The 18281-nt window shown below is 47.3% G+C and overlaps 1 protein-coding gene across 5 annotated transcripts in view; it reads left to right on the top strand.

Moving 5' to 3' along the window:
- The window catches only part of CLIP2 (CAP-Gly domain containing linker protein 2), a 75451-nt gene that overhangs the window by 418 nt on the left and 56752 nt on the right, over positions 1 to 18281 (top strand). For 4 of the 5 annotated variants that reach the window (XM_027664437.1, XM_027664441.1, XM_027664440.1 and 1 more), the window contains exons 1-2: positions 87 to 181; positions 15556 to 15763. In XM_027664437.1, the coding sequence (XP_027520238.1) occupies positions 15652 to 15763 (112 nt within the window). In that variant the 5' untranslated portion in view covers positions 87 to 181; positions 15556 to 15651. Of the gene's footprint in view, positions 1 to 86; positions 182 to 15555; positions 15764 to 18281 lie in introns of those variants that run through there. The other variant, XM_027664439.1, reaches the window with a different exon arrangement.

Here is an 18281-nt window from a genome sequence, read left to right on the forward strand (position 1 = left end):
GCTCCCTCCTCCCGGCTCCCCGCTCCCTCCTCCCGGCTCCCCGCTCCCTCCTCCCGGCTCCCCGCTCCCTCCTCCCGGCTCGGCCCCGCCGCGGCCGCGCAGGGAGTGGCAGGGCGGCCGCCGGGGCTGCATCGCGCGGTGGCACCGAGCCCCCCGCCCCGCTCCGGCGGGCAGCCCCAGGGTAAGGGGGACGGCGGGAGGGGCGGGAGCGCCCGGCGAGCCCGCAACAAAGGGAGGATGAATGGAGAGGGTGCGGGAGGAGCGCGGGGGATGCGCCGCTCGGTACCGATGGGAGGCTCGGCCGCCGCACGCATTGTCCTTGGGGTGGGAAAGGCACGGAGCATCCTCAGCGGGCCGGCATCCCGGCTGCATCCCCGGCCGGGCAGCACCCGCACCCACCGACGGCGGGAGGGGCTCGGGGGGTGCGCACCCACCCACCCACCCACCCCCCAAGGCAGGGCGCGGGGTGGGCGCCCGGCGCTCCCGCGGGGTCACGGCGCGGGGGGAGCGGCCTGATGCCGCGAAGATGGAGGTGAGAGTGGGTGTCAGCATCCGCGGCCCGGTGCCGAGCGAGTTCTGGGTCTGAAACGGGAGGAAAATTGCCTTTTGTCTGTGGGAAGCTGGGCTGCGCGCTGGGCTCGGTGTCCTCGCTGGGTTTTTCCTATCTAGCGATCGAGATATCGACATTAACTACATCCTGCAGGATCTGATGTGGGGTTTTGTCTCTTGCAAGGAGATGCGCTTCCGAGGAAGGCCCAGGTCGGGCTGCTGGCGTTGGCACAGCGCTCAGGTTGTGAGCAGAGGGAGCAGGGGTCTGCCCCTCGCATCTCCCGACACAAAACAGCAAAGGGTCTGTTTGGGGCAGCATCCAGGGATGCAGGCAGAGGCACAAGTTGTTATCTGCACGGTATCCAGGCAGGCTGCAGCGGCATTTCCAAAGTGCTGGGAGACAAAGCACTGTGTCAGCACCGAGTGTTATTTGCTGCTCTGTTGAGCATCAGTCTCACGGGCCTGGAAACCTTGTCTCAGAAACTCATCGTGCTGGAATGGATGTCAAGTTTCACCAGCCCATCCTTTACTGCTTGGCTGGAAGTGTTTCCTCGAGGGTGACTTGCGACTCGAGAATTGGTCTGTGTGTGAACAGAGGTATGTTTGGGGTGCCTGGCCAGGCTTGCTGGTCTTAGCCTCTGCCCAGCTGCCTGCTAGCAGCATTCCTCTCCTCAGTGGTGCTCCGAGAGAGCCCCTCTAACCAGCACAGATCTGTCCTTGCTGTGGTGATGATGCTTTAAACGTGGTGCAGCTGCCTGATCCTAAAGTTGGGTCCGAGATTTGGCATTTTAAGAAATTACCTGCCTGCTGTTACAGCCTGCCAGGGATTAGCAAGGAGGGGGACTGCATCAAACAGCTGTGCTTTCAAGAAACTTGTCACTGCCTGCCAGAAATCCCTGGGAGTACAGGACTTCAAAGGCTCAGCTCTGAGACATAGCACCAGCCATGGCAGGGAGAAGCTGTGCTGGAGCCCGTCTGTCATCTCAGCAACACATGTGGGGCTGCCTTCTACTGGGGGAAAACCTGTGTGTTCCAGATGCTCTTAGGATGGGTATGGATGTGGGATTATCTGCTGAGGCCAAGGGTTGGTATGTGCCCCTCTAGCCTTGGAGGTTGCCACAGTTTACTCCAGCAAGTAGCAGTTCCGGGTGTTTCTTTCTCCCCATTTGTGCTTTTGCTCTGGCAAAAGAAAAGCTGAAGAACTCAAAAGGGGGGTTTTCAGGTGCCAACACATGCCAGTTTTGGTGTTACTGGTGGGTTAAAATAGGTCAGGGCACAGATTCCACCTCCTGATCGAGGTTGTTGGTTTTATTTATCCAAATGCTGCCCCTATCCATGAAACTCGGGAAAATTAATGTGGGTTGTTTTTTTTTTTTCATTTTGGAGAGAGATGTCTTAATTCTGGTGAGGACAAGAGACAATGTATAAAGCAAGTTCCGTCCCCCAGGTATGTGGTGTTGCTACCACTTTGCAGAGTGCATACGGCGCATGGCAAGGTTTGGATACTTTTAAAGCTCTGGGAAGGCCCAGGTCTGGGTAGCCAGACCTGACTGACTTGTTGCTAACCTACGTTAGACTCTGATGTGCACTTATGTATAGGGATATCTACTGTTATTTATAGAGAGATCTGGTTTTTTCATAAATATCTTTTACAGTTACCTTGTGACCTGTTTTTCCCTCCACCTCCTAAGAAGTCTGAGCATAAGAATCACCCAGAAAGTCACTGACGTGGAGTCAGAAAGCATTTTTTTTTTCTGCTGCTCTGTTGCTGAGTTGAACCGTCTACAGTGTCTGGCTGTTGTTCTTTTATCACTGTTCTTGTGAAATTTATGGTAGAATTCAGGTCTTGTTAGGCAGGGAGAGCACCTTGGTTGATAGCACTGGTGATGTCTGCCCCCAGCAAGCTTTGGGCTTTGTTTTGCTGATCAGTTTTCTAAAACAACCACATTAAGTTGCTGAATAAAGCTGAACTTTCCGAGGTCACTCCAGAAGCCAAGATTAGAGAAAGGAACTGGGCTTGTTCTTCCAGAGTCCTGCTCTACTCCTGCCTTCTCCCTGTGTCTGTCCTTCTTGTCTCCGTGGCTGACACTGTCAGACACACAGAACTCTCAGAGCATCACTGTACCAAGTCTTTCTGCAGTACCACCATGATCTCGAGCCTTTCTCCTGCCCTGCTGAGAGCACCCTGTGTGCTGTGTTTGTCTCTTGTACTTTCTGATGCTAAACAGGATGAAGCAAATTCACTTTCCTCATAGCTGGATTTAATTTCTTACTCTTATGTGATTGTGCTGCAGCTCTTGCTGTGGAAAAATTACTTCACTGCATGTGACTGAGTCTGGCACCTTAAACTGATACTTTCTGCTGTTCCTGAAAAAAGGAAAAATCCCGTTGAAACCGCCTTTAAATAAAACCCATAACAAACCCACAGTATTTCTGCATCAGATTTTTTTGAAACCATTCCTGTGCAGTGGTAACAATTTTTATTACTCCATTCTAAATGAGTGGAACTGTGTCTATAAAACAGCCATGCTTGATTCAGATGGAGCATAAGCAAAGATGTGTGAAGAAAGACAACCAAGCTTTGTGTTTTGCTGTCACAGTTTCCATTTTTTTACTTCAGAAGGATGGAATAAAGCATGATGCTGACTTGAATTGGCACTGAAATTAAGCTGTAGTTTCCTTTCAGTGATTTCTTTTTATTGAGCTAATGTTTACCCACCTGCATAGTTGTAGAGATACCTGGCACAGACTGGTGAAATTCCATGTTGTGGGTTCTGAGCCAGCCATGAAGTCTCCATCTCCCCATCCCTGTCTGCTGAAGCACAAAGGGAATCTGAACTTTGTTTGGTTTATTTTGAGAGTTGATGTTCTAAACTGTGCTGTTGACTCCCTTGATAACTCTGTTTGTGCCTGGGAAAGCCAAATGATTATTTTTGAAAATATTTATACTCTGTATCTATAAAGTAAACACTTCAGAAGGCCCTTCCATGGCCTTTGGTGAGTTGGATATTCAGGGACAGAATGGTGCCATCTCTGCCACTGTTTTTTCAATAATCTTGGGAAAAATTTTTTCCTTCTCTGTATCTTTTTTTCTCCAGGTACAAAACAGGTGTTGCAGCTCTGACCTCCTCTGAGGCTTGTGAATGAAATACTCTGGGGATATTGGATATGTGGATCTTGGAACTTTTAAGTCCCTTTTTGGAGCTTTTAAATCCCCCTCCTGTGCTTTCACACGCTCTTCCTTTAAAAAGTTAATGCAAATAAAATTGCATTGCTTGTGCCAGAGCTATTGGTCAAAATTAATTCTATTTTATTTTAGTGAATAACTAGTAAAGAACCCGTGGATGGATATTGGTTACACTGGAAGGGCTTCACAGAAACTTCAAGAAATCATCTGATCCATCTGTCTGTTCCTGGTGTAGGTCTGTGTTCTTCTCTGTCATTCAAGACAGAGGTTTGAAGATTTTTATTTATTTTTTAAAGCACAGTGAAGTGATGAGGGATTTTCTGCAGCCACTCTGGGCAGTCTGGCTCAGTTTGAACCCTTGCTGTACCGTGTGTCTTCCCCTATGTTTTGTCGCTGTCATTGTCACTTTGTGTCTCTGCCTGTTTCTGTACAAAGGACAAGCACAAAGGTGTTTCACTGACAAAAAAACCAGCACAATTTCTTTTGCAGCACATCCTCCAGAGGGGCAGAGGAGGCTCCCAGTCTGAGGCACCAGCTTCTGGCATAGTGACTGACAAAGGCTTCCTCTGACTGGTCTGTTCTTTTTCTTCCTTTGGCATATTCCTCCCCTCTTTATCTGTTGCATCATGCTCTGAAAACTTCTGTGGCCTCTAATTAGTGCTGGAAACTTTTCAGTGGTCCTGACAGGCTCAAAAAGCAGCTGCCTGTTGAAACAAACAGCACTTTCCCATCCCTTGCAAACACTCCCACTCATGACCTGCAAGTGCCTCCCCCGGGTGCAGGAACAAACCTCCCTAGAAAAAGAGGCCTCTCCACTTATGTGTTTAATGGGCTTTTTAGCCTCATATTTGGCTGTCAAACATCGTGTGCTGTGCTACCTCAGTGGCTCCTGTCAGCATGAAGCCTGCCCTGGTGATTAAAGCCTCCTCCTTGGCTATATTTAGCATTTAGCTATTTGTTTTATAACTGAAATCCTTACTATGCAAACTGGAGCAGGTCACTCTGCAACCTTGAATAAGTACCTTTTTTTTTCTCTGGACTTTTGTTTCCCAGCTGGTAAGTTTGGCATGTTTAGCTGATGACCAATCCACCAGCCATCCCTAATGGAGATTTAGTGATGAAATCTCTATTTCATGGCATGAAAAGGCAGGCTTGTGTGAAATGTGCTGCTGAGGCAGAGGAAGAGGATGTTTTGCCTTTCACTGTTCATCTTTTATGTGTCTGTTTATGTAGGCTTTTACTGGGGTCTATGAAGGAGCTTTTTGAACTTGCTAAATCTCATCTATAGTAAAACTTTGTTTATATATATTTGTATATTTATAGATATTTCTAGTAAACGAAACTGGCAATAACAATGCCTCCTACAAGCTTAATCTTGATGTCTCTGAAGCATCTGCAAGCATCTTTCACCTTTTTATCCCTGAATCCCCCCAGAGCACATTGGCTAAACGCTGGGAAGGTGTCAGAGCCCTTCCAGCGTGCTGACATGGAAATGTCAAAGTCAAATGGTGCTTTTTGGATGCTCACATGGTTCAGGTTTATGGAGTGCTATGCTATACTCTGCCTTAGGGTGCCAGCAGTATTGATTGTCAGAGTTAGAAGTGACAACTTGGTTTTTGCTTCTCCTTTTTACGGTTGAAACAGGTCCAGTTTGTGTTAGAGATGATGTGCCGGTGATGTACTCGGGCTGCTGCCTGTAATCCTGCTAGATGAGGTTATATCTTGATCTCTTACAAAATCCTGATTGTGGTTTTGCCTGCATTAGTGGTATAGAAGCAGCCTGTTTCTGTGAGAAGTGAAGGAGCAGCCAGGGACAGGGGGGACTCTGTAAAGCTCCACAGGACCGTGCAGTGCTGTGGTGCTCCAGGAGTGTGGTGGGCTGATCCATCTGTGCAGCCTGGGTTCACCCATCAGCATCACTCATCTCCAGAGATATGACATGTTAAATGCTGGGGTTTAGCACTGATCCATCTATCCAGACCCTTTCCTTTTGGCTGCTGGCATCCATACATCCATACACCCTGCTCTGCCTGTGCTTCCCAAGGGCGTGGCACTGTGTGGACAGGGATGCTGATTGAAGCCAGGCTGTGGAGCAGCACAGCTCTTGCAGGGTCTCTGCTGCTATGGGAGGAGGCTGGGATGGACAGCCTGGGCCAGGTGTGACAGCCTCTCCTGCTCCTGCCAGCCCAACGGGTCGTGCTGGAGTGGGCATGTTCTGTCTCCACACCTGCTGTGCAATCTGTGTAGGATGGTGTTTTGTTTTCTTGCTCTCTATGAACTGCAATCCCCAACCTCTGGTGTAACACAGCAGGGAGCCATCCTGTGGTGCTGGTGTGGCTTTAGTGCCCAGAGGCTTTGAGCTGGGATCTTGCCTCTCTCCCTATGGTGCAATCCAAAGTTAATGTTGGCTCCTGCAAGGCAGAGTGTGAGTTGTGGGAAAAAGCGTGAGGCAGGAGGGGATGACGTAACACTGTTGACAGATAAGATCCAGTCTGATATAACTTGCCAAAATTATCATGATTTTGGTCACTGGTAGGGATGTGATTTGATTAGGAGGCGTGTTCCTTCTTGTACTGTAAGGTTTGTGAGCTATCCAAACTCCTGGCTACAGGTGGAGTTGTAGGTGGTAAATTAGGAAACTCCATGATCAACACACACTGGCTGTGTGGATGTGCCAGCGTGAATGTGGTCTGGGGAGGTGGCAGTGTTTGTAGAGAGGCTGAGGTAGCCCAGAGGTTGCTGCTTATGTGGGTGGCTCAGTGCAGGCTGGTGAATCAGCAGGGAGGAAGAGGAGGGTGCTCCAGGGAACAACCCCATCCAGCACTGCTCTGCTGCTGCCAGTGTAGCAGCAGGAAGCAGTGGATGTTTGTGTGGGGTTTACCCAGAGCCTTCCTGGTCTGGAGGGAGAGTGGGTTTGCTCCTCTGTGGCATCTTGGGTTTGGTGACCTCAAATCTTTCTGTGGGGACCAGTGGTGTGACCTCCTGGTGTGCCACCCCTCTGTTCACAGATTGGTACTGTTATCATCCCTCTTTTTGTGGCAAGAGATTTGTGACCACCGTGGAAGAAGGAAGCAGGAGTCCTGGCTGTCAGTGCTGTATCTCAACTGTGAAACGATCAGAGGTTGGATTAGATGACCTTTAAAGGTCCCTTCCAACCCAGATGGTTCTGTGATGCTGTATTTCCTTTTCAGCCTCCCTCCTGTTGTATCTTAGCAGCCAGAGTGTGAAGGTGGGTTAGTTATTCTTTAAACTTTTGGAACAGTTGCTTTGTTTGAAGGAATAAGGTGAAATTAGCTCATTGTGTTTGGAATAGAGCTTTTTCCAGGCTTGATGAGGCATCACCTGGGGATGCAGTATGAGTTTTGGGTTGCCCATGTCTAAAATGAACTAAATTCAAGTGATGGAGGTTTAGAGAAGGTCAGCTGAGAGGACCCAGGAAATGGTGAGTCTTGTATCTCAGGAGAGCACTGCTTGTTCAGAATGGCACAGTGAGGGCAGAGAAAGGGCAGAGCTGTCTCCTGGGGGTTGGGCACAATGGGAGGGAGTCAGAGCTGTGCAAAGGGCAGAGTGGGTACATGGGCAGAAGGTTGGCTTGGATAAATCTGGGCTGGCAAGTGGTGGGGGGTTCCTGGGCAGTGGAGCTCTGCTGAGCTGCAGGAGTGAAACCTCTTGTGTGGTGGTTTCACAACTAATGGAAAGGGGCTGCAGCAGGGGCAGGGTTGGGATTCCTACCCTGCATCACTGCCTGAAGTTTCAGGAGTTTGTGGAGAGGCAGGGTCAGTGTTCCACTGTTTGCATTGGGGTGGTTCTGAGGGGGTTCCTGTGCTGGATGTTACACCTGCAGTGCCAGTGGGTCACAGCAAAGCTTCTCTCTGCTTCCTGCTGGGATTGCATTAACGTGGTACCTTTTCCTGGTTCATTTGGGGCTGTGTGCAGACACTGGGCAGCATTAATGGAGTGCAGTGAGGGCTTCAGGGGCAAGCCCAGTGTGTCCTGAGGTGTTTTCTATTACACCAGAGAAATGTGTTGTGTTCTACTCCTGTTTTCTTTGCTTTTAGCCAAATCATCTGCACGTTTAAAGCTGTACAACTGCACTACCACCAGGCAGGCTGTCATAACACTGAAAAGGAAAATGAACTTCCTAGTTTTAAAAAAATTAAATGTGTATGGAAAGAGAAGAAACTCTCAAGATCAGTTCTTTCCTATTTTCAGCTCTTTATTGGTCCAACCTTTCCGTTACAGTCCACAACCAAGGCTGGCCTGCAGAGAAGTCTTCATTGCAGGTGCAGGTTGTAAAAAAGGGGGAAAAAATCAGGACAGAAGGGACCTGGCTCTTTTTGGGTTTTGTCATAACCAAACTCCAGGGCAGAGGTTAGGTTATAGAAGTGCACGAATCAAAATCTGTATGTTAACCTGAGCTCCAGGGAATAACAGGTTAAGTGACAGGGTGAATTTTAGTGCTACACTAAATCAAGCAGTGAAAAGCTGGGAAATTCCAAAAGCACAGATCCTTCTGCAGCTCTGCACAGGGTGTGTAGCATGGCTGGGTTGTTGTACAGCTCATATTTAATTAAAGAAATTGTTTCTCCAGTAGTGAAATACCAACCTATTATAATGGAATATGTTTGTCATGTAATCACTGTGTTTCCTGCACTCTGCCTGCTCTCCTCATGTTTCTCTCCCAGATGCTGTTTTTGACAAACAAGACTTTCTGTGATTAGGAAACTTGGATTTTATCAAAGCTCCATGAATTGTAGAGAAACTGCTCATGGAATTGAGTGACCTCTGAATCAAGTGTGAATTGACCTGGAGGACAGCAGCTGTGAAACCTCTGTGTACATTCTGTTCCCTTTCCATGTGAGCCTGCAGTTTTGGTGTCATGCCTCTATATATCTCTGCAGGGACACTGTCCCCTGCCCCCCAGGGCTTAACTCCAGGGACCAGAAACTCATCCCCAGGATTTTTTCCCACAAATTAGAGATAGGTTTTTTTTTCTGCAGTGAGTGCAGAATTGTTGCTGTCTACTCTGTCAGCCTTCAGCAGGCATTTTGCCAGCATGGGGAGCACGAGCTCATCAGCAAGCCCATAATTACTCCCCAGTTTCTGTGATGACTTCCTTGAATGCACTTTGAATTTTTTCCACCCACTTTGCCTCAGGATTTGCATTGTGGTTTTTAGAGTGCAGTATGATGGTTTTGCACATTCTTCACTCAGAAGCCCTTGCTTTAGAAGTAAATCACAGGATGTTTAGTCTATTATAGAGGTTAGAACTGGTTTAGGAAATACCTGAGCTTTTAAATAAAAGGCCTCTAGGCTTTCCCTTGGCCTTTTGTGCTAATTACTACAAAATTTGAGTGAGAAAGAAGACTAAACACAGGCTTTTCTAGAGGTTAACAACCTGTCATACTTGTTAGGGAACCTATGTAGTAAAACCAGAGCTTTAGGGCTGAAAATCTGTGTGAGTCCAGCTGCAAGAGAGAGAAAAAACCTGATGGCTGACAGAGGGTACCAGAATTCCCTGGTTTTCCCTGTGTGTAGCTGAAGGCAGTATGCTCCTTTCTTTCATTCCCTCTATGGGAGAAGGAAAGGTTTTCTTGGGAGAGGAGTCTGACCTTAATTAAAAATGAGCGTCTCTTATTTCCTCTATACTTCAATTAAGTGCAAGGATTTACTCCTAATCTGCCACGTGCCTCAGAAATGGGTTTCTGGTGGCTTGTGGGAAGGAGGAACTAATCAGAGAAGTGAGAAGGCAATGGTACAATTAGTGTGGATCAGATGGAGCATCTTAAGGAATTAACAGATAAAATTGCCTTTTCTGCTCAGCATAATCTCTGTCTCTGTTAGCAAAGCTGTAGTTTGGCGTTATCAGATCCTGTCTCTGATCGGATTCATTTCCTGTCCCTTTCACGCAAGATTCAGGGTTTAGAGTCTGGCCTTTGGATTTGGATTTCAAAGCAAAACTCTGTTCTTAAAATCCCTAACCAGTCTGCAGAGCGTGGCCAGTGTTTGGTCCTGGGGCGTCAGATCTTCACCCGCCCTTGCCCCTGGCATGGAACTCTTGGCAGTGATGTATCGACTCCAGGAGATGAGGCTTTACAGCCTGAAAATCTCACATCCGTGGGTATGGAGAGGGTGCAGAAAAGCTTGGAAATATGGAGTGGTTGCAACCAAATGCTCAGAAACAAGAAATGAAATAACTTTACGTAACTTTTTCTAAAAAAGGAGATCAGTATCTTTGGGCCAGGAGAGGTTTTATTATGTAAGGCCTAATAAAGGACTACCAGAGTTGGCACTGAAAGCTTTTTGCCTTTATTCTCTGTGCTTATTGAGGTGAGTGCAGAGCTCCTCCAGCGATCTGTGGACCAGATTCTTCTCCAGCAGTTTGTTTCCAGGGAGATGCTGAGCTTCAGATACTGCTTTCAACATTTACAGTGCCTGATGCTGAAGGGTTTTCGGAGAGGGAGCAGGGGTTGTTCTCAGGCTGTGCTAAGGTAGTTTCCTTCTTGTCCAGAGTCCCAGAGGTTCTTGAGTAACAGAGGTCAGGGGACCAAACCCAGAAGCCTCTTGGAGGCTCTGTACTTTCTGAAATGCAGTCAGAACACGGGTAGGGAATTAAACTCCTGCTGTTGTGTCTCACTCTCCTGAGAAGGCATGCAAAGGGTGTGTCAAAACCAAAGTGCTGCTGAACACTGTGTGGCAGCACGAGGGGTTGTTCCTCTTCCCTGTGGAGGATGAGGATGTGCCTTGCAGGTGTAAAATGCACTTTGCATTACTCCATGTGGAGTTGCTGTTGTTGCACTGTCAGAGCAGCTGCACACAGAATTCCTGCTCTTTCCAAGCTGTGTCTTTGCCCAGAGACTCTTGCATTAGTCAGAGACTCAACCATATCTTATGATAGGCCTGAAAAAGACTGAAACTCTGCTTGCAGATGTGCTGCCATGGGGCTGCATCCCAAACCCTGGTGTTCCTCATTTGTAGCATGAACATAAGTAAAGGTGGAATAGTGTTTTAAATAATGGCACAAGCAATTGCTTCTCAAAAGTTTATCTTAGGTGGGAATAGGGGAAAACAGAATACTTTATTGTGCAAACCTTTCCCTATCCAAATATTTGTCTTTGAAGTCACTGATTATTTGCATCAGTCTAGATTGTTTAAAAAAAAAAAGTGTTTACTGGTTCTCTGCAGTGTTTTTGTTTGTCATTAACCTTTTGAACAAAGTGATAACCTTCATTTCCTTCCGTCTGATAATTAAATACTGTTCTTTACCTTTTTTTTAATGGGCTCTGTCCTAGAAAGGTGTGTGCTGACTGAAAACTTCAGATTTAATTCCTTACATGTGGATTTCCAGATTTAGAAAATTAGAAACCTAAATTTTGGTACTTGCTTTTTTTGCTGTATATTTAAGAACGAAGGACTCCTTTCCCCACAAACTATTGTGCAGACCCAACTGTTACAGCAGCGTTCAGATACAGCTGGCTGGAATTCCCCTTGGGTCTGCTCTCAGAGTGAAATCCCTGTGCCTTGCCGGGGATGTCGGGTTGGGTAAACACTTCTTACATGGAGATCAAGCCAGAAGGAAGCACCAGGCACAGAATGGGATTCAGGCCAACTCAGTGTGGTGTCTGCAAACCTGTTCCTGTGTCTTGCAGTTGTTGCACTCAGTATGTGGGGGGTGAACAGATCCTTATTTTGTGTAGACCCACGGGGGCTTTGCTCTGGGGAGCGTGCTGGGTCTGGGAGTCTGCTCTGTTGCTTGTGCCCATCTTGAATGGGATGTTTTCCACATGGCAAGCAAATATTTGTGTGCCTCGTTGAGGGTAGGAGGGATGGATGAAGCAGAGCAACTTGCAGATAAAGAATATTGCCAAGACTGACAAAGGCTTTTCCTTCCAACCCTTGGTTTGTGTTATTTCTCTACCACATTTATGAAATAATTGACTCTAAGCACCTCCAGTTGTTTCTCGTTTTTTTTGTGCTGCTCTGATGGAATTACCCGTGATGCTGGCCAGGAATATCCAGATATATTGCTCCTGGTAAAAGGTATTTTTTGGCTGTACATCTGTGCTTAGTTAAGAACTGTTCCCCTTTTTGAATCTGAGCCCAGGTGACTCAGATTTAGCTGTTCCCTTTTCTGATGGAAAGATGGAGAACAGAATATTTTGGTCATTTGAAGCAGGCTTTCATATTGTGCATTCCTGGGATGCTTTTCTTGGTTGTGGGAACAGACAGAACCATTCATCCCAGTATGAAAAGACTGCGGGGAGAATCCAGCGGAGATTAGAAAATCCTTGTCATCTGTGTTATCTTGGAAAAGGAAGAAAAACAAAACAAGCAGAGCTGGTGGCCCCAGAGCATCCACAGGAGCAGACGGGGTTTTCTTTACAGTGTGTCTGGAGAAAGTCACATTTCCTTGAAGTTCCATGGGAAGGCAAAGCTTTCAACTTGTGCAGGTGATATGGGGAGCGGGAAAGAGAAATGGCTCATGTGTTTCTTACACCACAGATTTGCCTGCATTCACCTCTACTGCTGGAAACAGATTTTATTTTATTTTTTTTTCCCCACAAGGCCTGGAAACAGATTTTTTTTTTTTTTTTTATCAGAAGGACTCTGCTAATAGAGCCTGTTGGGAAGCCGAGGGCTTGGTACAGGAGCTCAGGGCACGTTGTCATCTCTAATGGAGCAGGGCAGTGCCCTGTGGAGATGCTGGCCTCTGTCCCAGGCCAGGGATATTTCTGCAGCACAGAAGTTGCATCACTCGGTCGGGAGCTAATGTAGGACTTGGACGGCTCAGGCAGTGTTGCTCTGGGTGGTGAAGATGACCTGATGGTGTCATTTGGAAGAGCTCCGTGCTCAGCATTCAGAGCTTCCTAAAAACCTGCTCAAGTGTTTTTATGTTGAAGTGGGGGAGAAACTAGTGACAGAGGAGGAGTATCTGTCCCTAGCAGCAGGCATAGATTTCTTAAAAATGAGTGTCTGGGATGTTTTGAATCCGTGTCTTGCTGACAAATTGCACTTAGAGTAAAATTCACTGAAGTTCATCCTCATTTCCCTGTGTGATGATGAGTGTGCAGGCGTGTGTTAAGTCAGCCATCCCTGACTCCTTGCTCTGGTCACTCTGCAGCTCGTGAAGGTGACAATGACACTTTAGGAGGGTGAATTTGCCCCTGCCAGACCTCCCTGTGAGCTGACATGTGCTGGGCACAGCTGGGCAGGGGATCTGCTGTGACACCTGGTGGTTCTTGAGGAGTTTTTGAATCTGTTGTGTGTGACCCCCGTGAGTGTGGCCATGAACTGGTTGTGGTGGTCGTATTTCAGGTTAAAAGCAACTGTCTGTTCTGAGGGGAGCATAATTAGCAGCCTGTGGAGTTCATTTGTTCATTACTGTGTTGAAAGCAAATCTGTTTATGTTAAGGTTTCTGGCAGAAATCTTTATGCAGTGGGAATGCACTTCCTCTTGTCTCTCTCCCCCTGCATAAAAATATCCATTTGTCCTGAGAAGAAGCAGAATATCACAATATCCTGTGACTGGTGTGGGCAGCTGATCTTCAGGGGATAATGAGTAGTGGAGGGAAAATGAACTGAAATTTCCTGTCTCCTCATAGATGGGCAGCAAAATCGAGGAGGGAACACACTAAATTCAGTGCTCCCTAAAGTTTGTGGTTCTGGCTGCAAAGTTAAGAATTCAGAGACTCCCTCTAATAGCGGCCTGAAAAACTGTAAAATCTTTTTATTCTGACATCCTTCCCTGCTTAAATTCTTCTCAGCTACTGTTTTATGTTTTCCCTATGTCTTTTTACCCTCCCACCCTCATTCCTGCATGTGGATCCAACCAGCCATCTGGAGGCACCAGCATCCCCAGGTTACTTAATCCCGAGTGCAGCATCAAACCTTGTAACCAGAAGGTGGGACCAGCTGATGAGATGAGTAAATCCAGGAGTAAGGAAGGGCATGTTGGGAAGAGGGCAAACCTTCATGTTGAAGGTGAGGAAGATAGGGCGAGAGCTCTTGGTAGAGCACAACCCCTGCCAGCAGAAGTGCTGCAAATCAAGTTGCTCTGTAAAATCAAAGCCAGCCCTGGGCAAAATGTGTTGTATGAGATGGAGTGGGTGGGAGATGTCATACCTGATGCCTTGACAGATAGGAGGAACCCAGCTGATTAATGTTTCTCACCTCCAGATTCGGCTCCTTGTCTCCCTATTTTATGCTAAACAGAGCTGGAAGCTGCAGCCTCCTGTCCAGCTCTGACAGCATCTGCTCCTCGCTGGCTCTGTCACAGGAAGGCTGTTTTCTCTCTTCCTTAACAAGAACTGCTTGCTCTTGTCTGTTATTGCTGCTGCTGGTGATGTGATCTGAGCATCCCTCTTGTCATAACCAGCCTGACTTCTGTGTAAGGTCAATGTCTGCAGGTGTCTGAGGCCAGCCCAGGTGCTGAACACCTTTGTGGGGGACATGGGGAAGAGACAGGGCTCGATCCCTCGGGTCTTCATTCAGGCTCCCTCTCTGCTGATCCCTCCTTTCTTTGTCTCTCTAACTCAGTGTGGGATGACTGGCTCTTACTGCTGAAACACTTGGGTGTCTCAGATATTTGTGAGCCCTCGGGAATACAGTTTTGGAATTCTCCTTGTGGTTTTCCCTCCTCTGTGTCTGCCTGCAGCTCTCCCTGGAGCCCTGCCAGCCCTGGGCTCGCTCTGACCCAGCCTGTATTGAAATCCTTACTCATGCCTTAATCACTTCCTGTCCTGTCATTGCAATTCCCCCCTTGCAGCATCTGTAAATCTTTCCTATGCTGATTCTCAGGGGTGCTGCCTGCAGAGGCTGTCTCCTTCCTTGGCCTGGAAGCAGGTGTGGGTATCCCCAGTTTCTGGCTGGTCCTTGGTTTGCTCTCCTTGCAATTCCCTTTGCTGTTAGGTCTGTGGTGTCCCTGGCTTGCTCTGGTGCCACCTTCTTCCCTCCCCATCCCAGACTGCTGTCTCCCAGCCTCAGCTTCCTTTTGGCTGATAGACTCAATTTTTTGATTGTTTTTCTTTATCCATTAGGAATGTTTTTGACTTTTTTTTTTTTTTTTAAGCAACTTAGTCACTTCCTCTATTTTTCTTTTCTCATAAAACTTTGCTTGAGAAGTTGTGTGCTTGCTGATGCAATATCCTTGCAAGGAATTTGGAGGTTTTATTCCATTTGCCTACTGGGAAGAGAATGACTTCACTAATGAGTAGTTGGTAGCCATGCCTAAGTTTCAGAAAGTTGGTTTGTTTTTTTTTTTTTTTGCAGTCTTATTGTAAATGCATGGGATCAGATGTCCTCTTTATGTGATAAAGTTTTGGGTTAGTCCTTATGGGAAGGAGCTGAAAGCCCCATTTTTGGACACTGGCCTCATCCTTCCTCCCCCTGCCAGTTTGGAGAGTCTGCCCTGAAGATGGTGAAACTGGGGACTATGCACCAAAGGTTTGGTGCTGAGGGTTGGTGGAGCCTTTGGTCAGGGCTCTGAGGCTTTGCTGATGCCTGAACTGAGACTTTAGAACTTAAAACCAGTCAACAATTTCCATCACTCAGCTGCCATACTGAAGCTAAATTCTTGTTTGATGGTTCTGGGAGGTTTCAACTTTGGCCCAGGACTCCCCAGGACTCTGAGACTGACAAAAAGAATGTAACATGAAGATGGGAGATGAGGGAAATTATCACCCTTGCTTTACAGGATAAAAAATGAAAGATGCTGCCTCTCTTGGGGCTGTGAGGAGGGAGCTGGGCACTGCTTTCTGGGAACCTGTTCCATGTTCTCCTACTCATTCTCTGCCTGATTTCTTTCTGCTCTTCTCTCCCAGGTGTGTGATGATGGAAGAAGAGGTCCACCAGCGAGCAGCCTGAACAGGGACACCAGGACAGCTCTTTGAGACACTGGGACACAGGAGACAGCAAACATGTTGAAGCCAAGTGGACTTAAAATCCCTGGCAGGGCTGGGAAGCACTCCAGCCCCGTGGGACGGACATCAGGGACCACCACAGCTCCAGTCACCACTGGCTCAAAAGAAGGTAAGGGCTCCATCTGGCAGGGGCACAGCTGACCCAGGTGATTGCCTGGCTTAAAGGCCTAGTGGTGCCAGCTTTCAGTAGGGTATGAAATTCCCAATCTGTACATAGATTGATGCATCAAAACAAGCCTAATAGGGTGAGTAAATGTCCTCCCTCACGGGTAATGCACAAAACAGGCAGGTTGTGGAGTGGGTGGGAAGAGACAGAGATGGATGCTCTGGTGTTTAGGGCTGACAGAGGTGCTGCCTGCTCTCTTGCTCTCACTTTGCATGTGTGTACCTGTACTGCACTGAGGAGCTGGGAATTAGGCAGATGGGAACCTCACCCATGACCTTAAACACTGTCCTGTAGCCATTGCTCCTGGCCTGATGTAGGAGTAAGAACCAGGCAGTTAAGGTGATTCCCCTGTGCTGATTACCTCAAATTAGTGCCTTTGTTTAAACAAAATCATTCAAAGCCCTGGGATTTGAATAATGATTTACCTCCACCTACATACACACCCTTGCTGTCATTCAGTGTATACATAAGCTACACAGACTGCCATTAGCAGTATAATTAACACTTCAATAACAGTTGAGGTGTGTTTTGCTTAGGACTCATTTTTCTGGCTTATTGGCTGCTGGGTTGTTTTTTTTTTATTACATATAATTTAGTAAATATTCGAGATGCAAGTTTTGTAGTCGTGTTTTTTGTTTCCTTCTGGGGAGGCACATCAGGATGATGTACACCCTATCAATGCTTGTACTTTCAGTATATTACACTTTCATTTGAGAATGTCACTGGTTGCTTCTTGAGATCTGTCAGCCTCTTGTCCCACAATAATTCAGGCCACTGATCACATACCTGGTTACTTTGCTATATGTTTCAGTCCAAAAAATATATAGCATTTAGCAGGATCAGGAAAACCTTGTACCTGTCAGACAGCATGTTTATTATTATTGATCAAAATTGCCTTTACTATACTCTGACAAATTAGTCAGTGATAATGATGCTGCAAAATGAGGGTCACCAGACAATGCTGTCTCTTGTCAGAGTAATGCAGAAGTGTTAGTTTATTTAAACAAAACAAAAACCCCCATCTCTGAGGTTTCTCTTTTGCTTGGGCACAGTGGGATGGTGGTTTAGGCACAACCTCTGCCCAGGTTATTCACACAGACCCCACTTGCTGCTGAGCAACTGACTCTGCTCCATCATTACACATCAGGGGCTCTGCTTTGCTCATGGATTCCTTCAGCTGAGCTTTCTCTCAGTGACCAGCAGTGTATGTATCATCTTTCCCACTGTGTAAATTCTTTCCCTAAACAGTATTGTAGAAGCCACAGCTCTATCCTGGTTTTTTGCACATCTGCAATGTCTTGTTTGAGGGGCCAGTCGCTGCATGAGGTCGTGGGCTGAATTCCAGGTCCTTTGGTGTGATACAGCATTGTGGGGAGTGGAGTGACACTGCTGTTCCTCAGCTGAGGACTTGGCCCTAGATGTGGAGATAAAATTTTTAATTGCACTTTGCTGTGTTTGAATGGGTTTTAATAGAGCCTAATTTCTTAATTTTATATGCAAATTGAAGATACTGAAGTGTCCTTTTATCTTTGCTAGAGGGAAGTGCAAACTGACAAAGGAAAAGTTTTACAGGTTTGGCTGTGTATTTTAATTATTCCTCAGACCCCGAATTTCTGAATTTTCCCCTTGTTTCTCCTAGCTGTGATTGAGAAATGAACTTGAACTCCAGTGAAGTTCAAGTTCACTGAACTTCTGTTTATCTGCTGGTTGTGAATCTCTCAAGGTGCTTCGCGCCGGATTTATAATTGCAGTGTGGTGAGGAGCTCCTTTCAGTTGCTTTATCACTTAAAAAGAGAAAATGAGGGGAAAAGACCTGAGGCCTTAGAGGCTCTGCAGAGGTGTCTCAGCAGACACAGTTGGGGTGTGTGTTGTGGTATGAAAGGGTCAGTCAGCAGCGGGGTCGAGCAGCCCTTGGGCTGAATGCGGCGCCTGTTCACTGGCGCTCCTTTGTGCCTTGTTCAGCTCCCGCCATCTGTCACCCAGAGATGTGCAGCAAAGCCAGCCCCACATGGGCAGAGGCTGCACCAAACTGAGTCTGACCCTTGCCTGAGAAGTTCTAAGTGAGCTTTTTTCCTGGAAGAAAAGCGGGCATGGAGAAGGGGTGAAGTCTTGTGACGGTTGGTTGGTGCTGTGCGACAGCTCTGCTGCTGCTCCTCTGCCTCTCAGGATGGTGCAGGAAGGTTTTGGTAGTTGTGGAGCTGCTGGAGCAATCACAGCACTGAGCCATTCCTGCCTGAAAGGTGAGAACAGAGCACAATGTGGCTGTTTACCCAGCGTGGGCTGGGTGAATAGCTGCGATTGGGCTTGTAGTGTCAGCTCTGACATCTTCTTGCTCTGTACTGCTGTGTCTGTGCCTGACCTGTACCTGCTCTTCCTCCTGCAAATCTCTCCAAAGGCCTGACCAGCCCTGTGCTGCCTCCTTCTCCTCTCCTTTCCAATGTTAATCTGAAGCGGTGAGCAT

This window comes from Corapipo altera, unplaced genomic scaffold (assembly GCF_003945725.1).
Source record: "Corapipo altera isolate COAL_440 unplaced genomic scaffold, ASM394572v1 181b, whole genome shotgun sequence".
Classification (NCBI taxonomy): domain Eukaryota; kingdom Metazoa; phylum Chordata; class Aves; order Passeriformes; family Pipridae; genus Corapipo; species Corapipo altera.